General features: G+C 33.4%; 1 protein-coding gene across 1 annotated transcript; it reads right to left on the reverse strand.

Moving 5' to 3' along the window:
• Positions 1-925: 925 nt before the first annotated feature.
• LOC107937994 (ABSCISIC ACID-INSENSITIVE 5-like protein 7) lies at positions 926-5,290 on the reverse strand. The gene is made up of 5 exons (XM_041082502.1): positions 5,089-5,290; positions 3,058-4,207; positions 2,019-2,090; positions 1,900-1,929; positions 926-1,339 (listed from the first exon to the last, which is right to left on the reverse strand). Exons 2-5 carry the CDS (start codon positions 4,156-4,158, stop codon positions 1,262-1,264), a joined length of 1,281 nt encoding a protein of 426 aa, XP_040938436.1. The 5' UTR covers positions 4,159-4,207; positions 5,089-5,290; the 3' UTR covers positions 926-1,261.
• Positions 5,291-5,976: the final 686 nt, after the last annotated feature.

The following is a 5,976-nucleotide window of genomic DNA, read 5'->3' on the forward strand; positions in this document are numbered from 1 at the left end:
ATATTTGAGTTCATGGGTTTTGATGGATATATGGAACTGCCTTCACCAAACAAAAATTTTGTGTGCAGTCAACTTTTTTTTTTATAAAAATAATATTAAAAATTTAATTAATTATAAAAATGAGTTGAGAACAAATTAATTATAAAAATAGGGTGTTTGCAATATTAATTTTAGGTGTCACGTGAACTTTTAAAAAAATTATAAAAAAAATTAAAAAATTGAAAATAATTTTTTATAATTGATGTGGCTAAAAAAGACATTAAGACATTAAATGCGGAGAAAATATTAACAAATCAATTTTTTAATATTTTTTCAATTTTTTCTATTAATTTTTTAAAATTATTTTAACAAACATCTTATTTTCTTAATTAATTTTTTATTATCCAAATTTGTAATTAATTAATTTTTTAATCTTATTTTTATAAAAAAGCCTAGTCTTTTTCTAAAGGTAGTCCCTTATGCGAACAACTATTTAAGGTAGATTATTCTTAGGGTGCCAAACCAAATTAGACAATGATGAGACGTCCACGTAAGTCGGTTAAAAGCGATTGGATGGATAAGGCTAGGATTGTTGCCACCTGTCCCAACACGACAACAGACATAATGGCTTTTTCTGTTGACTTTTCCAAAGCCTAACGTGCACGACTTTCGTTCTTTTTAAGGTTGTTCTAGAAAGCCTTCCTATCAAAATCAGGGAAAATGGTTTCAATCCAGAAAAATAAAATATAAACATAACAGTGAAAAGCAATACAATTATCCCACGTCACTTAAATTATATTGTTTTATTGATTACTACCCTTTCGTGTTGGTCATGTTTTAGGCTTCTTAATAACGTTAAATCTTTGAGCAATTCTCCCAAGTGTTCAGATATGAGAAATATGCATCGCATAAAGGAAATTTATGGATGATCCTAAGATCATGCATAAAAAGATAAACTTGTCTTAAATTTATAAGTCAAATCTGATTAAGGTTAGAGATTAACAATCCTACAAGCCTTGGCAGTCAAGGTTATATCATAAGAAGCAACACAGATAAAACAAGCCAATAATAATAATCTAATCTACAGACTGAAACTAACAGTATCTCGAAGTTGATAATTTACAACGCAAAACCCTTTCCTCTTCTTATACATACAGCTAATCTAAACCCTCTGCAGTATGAAGATTACAGATAATAGATGCATAACCCAATCCTTTTGTCTCGTACCAATGGTCGAGCTTGTGCATCTTAAGTAACTTTTATAGTATCAGAAGTTGCAACTCTACCAAGGGCCTGTCAGTGTCCTTCTCAAGCATTGTCTTTTACCACCTCCCCATGCTCGATTCACTGCCTCTAACGTCTGTTTGAATTGAGCATTACATAGCACAAGAAAATTAGTGTTATTGATAATTTCCTAGTTGATTTAGTAAAGATAACATTCAAACATTCACGCCTTGCACAAGCTTATGATCTTTTAGTTTTTTTCCTACATTTCTCCATGTATTTGGATGGTCTTTAGAGGGTCACGTCCCCATACTCATGTCCAGATATGCATCTTGACACTCTTAACACGGCATTTCAAGAAAAATAACCCCAAGCGACATAGTCCTTAAATATCAAGTTAAGCACATTCTTGACACAATGACAGATCAGTCTTTATTGATCGTTTTCAGCTAATCACCCTGTAAAAAAATCTAGTTGCCACATCCTATCATACAAGAGAAAAAGCCTATTATCTTTATGAGTAATAAAACACATATTTTGAGGGTTACTAATACTAAAGTTTCACAATGCATACGACACTATACTACAATTTGCAAAAATCCAGTAATCTTTAGGCTTTGAAACCCATCTGAAAGCTAGTTGCTGTTGTGAATGCTAATACAAGTGCATGGTGGAAATGGAAGAAATGAGCATTACCTGATTTTTCTGCATTTCCATAATTTCTTCCTGCACCGACCAAAGTACAGTTAAGGAGGGCCATCCACCCAAATTATTCAATAAAACATTAAGAATCCTAGTCAGCAGACAGTACTTACCTGTTTCTTCTGCAGTTCTTCGTTAATTTCTTTAAGTTTTGCAACCTCAGCCTCAAGTTCCAATGTATAGGCCTGCCAGAAGCTCAGACCAGTTAAATGCCATCAGTTGTTTTCTATTTGGGGAGAATCTATACATATATTCAGTAATGATCAACAACGTTTTGCATTCAAACAATTTTGACAGAATTAGTTTTAATTTCCACGAGACTTATGCTGTACATAAGAACTAAAGGATAGACAAAATAGAACTGTAATATGAGTAGATGTTTAAGATGCCTGCTCCATGAATTTGTCAATTTACTCTTTCACATATGCATGTTTTACTTCATGGTTGTACAAAGAGTTAACTGAAACAGCTGGGGTATTTCATTTGCACTTCAAGGAGCTAACTTAAACCAAGCTCCAAATTAATACACAATCAGTAAGTAATCTAGCCAGTAAGTAGGGTTTGGTTTGAGTATCTTATACATCTTGCAATCAGAAAATAATGTAGTTTACAGGAATAGTAGGTAGAAATGAACTCAAGCTGCAGTATTTCATAAACCGACAGCAGTTGCACCAGTGCCTTTAAATAAGCCCAAATCGCATTATCAGAAAACAACCTCAAGAAAAATATATTATTTCAAAAGGGAACATTATTATTAGTCTTTTTTTTTTTTTTTGATCCTTGAGGTTACCAGGGTTTTATCCCTAATCATGAGAACTGAAGTCCAGTACTCAATTATCAGACTATATGGCCATTGGCAGTAGCCTAATTTTCGAGCCAGTCGTAGACATAATGCAAAATACAATAGCTCTGCACTGGTACTATATTTGACGTGCCAACTGTGAACAATAGGCTATTTTTTGAGGCACAAAAAGAAACAATAGGCGAGCAAACCTATGTTTTCACCCAATCAATGTAGGGTATCTTCCTATACAATATTCATTAGCATTTGCTAAAAAAAAAACATTAGCATGTTTTTAGAAAGTAATGCATTTAAGAAACAAAAGTATAACAGTAAGGGAAAAAAGTGCAAAGGCTGAACACCCAACTCACCTGCTTGCGAGCTCGAGATCTTGCAGCTGATTCTCTATTCTTGATCATTCTCCTTTGCCTTCTCTCAACTACTTTCTCCAAAGCTGCACTGCATTTTCTTCCCCGGCCAAATACATAAGGAACTGGGGACAAAGAACTGGTATCTACACTGTTCTTTGAAATGACATCGGATGATATCTGGCTTGCTGGAGTTCCTATACCCACTATTCCCATCCCACCACTCTGAAGCCCACTAGATTGAACAATATTACTATTCATGGAAGGGTCACCAATTCCAACCATTGAACTTCTACCTCCTGGACTAGCAAGCTGTGTAGTGTTCATTAAGTGCATAGATGGAGCAAAGGCAACTGTTTGCTGCTTTGGAAAGAGTGGCCGTGCCTGGGGTTGCTGCTGCTGCTGCTGTGGTGGTTGTTGTTGCTGCTGCTGCTGTTGTTGAGGTTGTGAGGATTTGGTTCCAGTCATGTTCTGTGGTAACCTTGGAGGCTGACTAAGAACTGAGTTATTGTTACTCAAAAACCCATTGTTTCTATTTGTCTGTTGAAATCCAAGAGCTACACCCGAGTTATTATTACCAAAGAATCCAGTATTATTTGGAACTCCAAATTGTTGCATATCTTCTCTTACAACACCCGCTTTCACCAAAAATTCCTCCAAAGTCATCTCTCCCAAAGTCCGTTGTCTCTGTGGCAAATTTGCTCCACCACCACCACCACCGCTGCTTCCATCTTTAGCACCATCATTTTCTTTCATCAAGTTTCGCCATACTTCATCAACCGTTTTCTGGCTCAGAGTCCTTGGCAACGTTAATGATCCTTGCCTCTGTAGATTGCCTCCAGAAAGACTTCCTTCTCCACCTGGAACTGAAGCTGTCATAAAAGCCTGAGTCTCTTCAGCAGTTGATATGTTCTTCAAGAGTTCATCCATGTTCATTGATCCGAAGTCCTTTCCAATTCCACCAAAGGTGTTCTGTAACTCATCAAAAGTCAACGAGTATATGGATGACTGCCTTGTCAATGGAAAATTCCCCAGTGGCTTAGACTCGTTTCCTTCCATACTTGAAGCATCACCGAAGTCCTTGAAATTCAGATGAGATCCCATTTCTTGTTTTGAACAGCAGCTATCAAAGTTGATCTCAACTCAAATTGCCCTATAAATCCATCAACTGAAGTAGATGAGATGATCATGTCCTTCACTTTGCTTTTTACTACTCCCCCCGCCCCCCTTTTACTTAAATGAATGTTCACCAAACTTTTTAATTCCAATTCCATTAATCCATAAACATCCGACAAACAATAGGATTACAATTCATCACAACTTTCAAAACATAAAAAACAAAGGAATACGGGAACCAATTAAGATTAAAACTTTTATGTTAAATCTCGAAACTTCAAGATTCTCAAACAAGTAGTACAAAGTAAACAATCATACACATAGCCAAACAAATTGTCCTGCAAATCCAACCATTTTATGCTGATAATAAACAGTGAGCTGAAAATAGTTTTTGTCATTTTTTTTTCTCCAAAACCCAGATCTATAAAACTAAAAGGAAAACAAATCGAAATTGCAGCTAGAAACTAATCACCAATTAACAAGTATCAATCTACCATTTCTCGTAATACTAGAAAACATTCAAGTTCCTAAAATAGTACAAAGACTGAAGCTTTAACAGAAACTAAAACCAACCCATTATTCCAAATCAGAAAATCAATCAACAGCATCTAACATCAAGAAAAATTCAACAACCCAAGTAACAAAAAAGAAATCAACGAAATAACTTTTCTTTAGAAACCAGAACGAAAAAAAAAAGGTAAATTAAATCAAAATTTAAAAAAAAATCACTTCCTGAACCAATTCAAAATGGTTTCACTAATCACGAAAAATTGAAACCAAAATATAATTAAAAGAAAATAAATAAAAATACGAAAAAGACAAAAAAAAGGGAAAATAAAAATAACAGTAGAGAACAAAGGAGGAGGGAGTAAAAAAAAGACTAAGAAAATAAAAGAAAGAAAGAGACGATTTTTTTACCTTTTAATTTTATTTTTGCCAGTATGTAATTTTTGGTAAGTAAACCAAAAATAAAATAAAAATAAAAATAAAAATAGGGTGAAAATCGAAATATTGTCGAGGAAAGAGAGAGAAAGAAACTGATGTTTGTTTGAAGAGAAATGAGGAGGCTTCAGCTGTGTGGAGGCGACAAGTGTCTAGCGCTGCCTCGACACGAGTCCAAATTTAAGGAGCTTCCCTGATTTTTGGTGGATTTAATTGTAATTTGCTTTATCCCATTATTTATTTATTTATTTATTACATTATTTACGTGGGAGATAGTTATTCGCGGAAACTGCGCAACGTGGACCAGTAGAAATGAGGTTTGAAATCTTGATGTGATATTTATCCAATGAGGAGGAGAAATGTGGGAGACTCTCAACCGTTGGATCTACTTTTCCGACAAGGTGATAGGATTTCTATTTTTCTTGCTAATAACGGATCCCAAATGCTCAAGATATATATGACTATGTTTTAAGTTAGGCCGGCTTGTTCTCAAAAATAGGCATAAAATTTTATTTAAATTCTATTCAAATAGAAATATTAAAACTTAAGTTCAATACGGCATGTTCATATTAATTTTTATATTAGTTTTATATAATTTTAAAATATATATTATATTATAAATTTTAAAAAATATAAATACTTAAATAACACTAATATAAATACAACTTAACAAGCAAATACCTCTAAAATAATAATAAAATTAACAAATGTCTTTAAAATAATAACAAAATTAACAGTAAAATAAGTTTTATATAATATCCAAATAATAACAACAAAATAGTAGCAACATAATAGTAAAATGATAGCAAAATAGGGAAAAAATAATAAGAAAATAATATAAAAAAATAGATTTTTTTTGTCATT

This window comes from Gossypium hirsutum, chromosome A12 (genome assembly GCF_007990345.1).
Source record: "Gossypium hirsutum isolate 1008001.06 chromosome A12, Gossypium_hirsutum_v2.1, whole genome shotgun sequence".
Lineage (NCBI taxonomy): Eukaryota > Viridiplantae > Streptophyta > Magnoliopsida > Malvales > Malvaceae > Gossypium > Gossypium hirsutum.

Excerpts from the sequence above, each read along its gene's own strand:
- LOC107937994 (XM_041082502.1), bottom strand. The coding sequence starts at position 4,158 with ATGGGATCTCATCTGAATTTCAAGGACTTCGGTGATGCTTCAAGTATG. Across the intron at positions 2,091-3,057 it reads GATCTCGAGCTCGCAAGCAG|GCCTATACATTGGAACTTGA; the intron begins GTGAGTTGGGTG and ends AGCTTCTGGCAG. Across the intron at positions 1,930-2,018 it reads AAGAACTGCAGAAGAAACAG|GAAGAAATTATGGAAATGCA; the intron begins GTAAGTACTGTC and ends TGGTCGGTGCAG.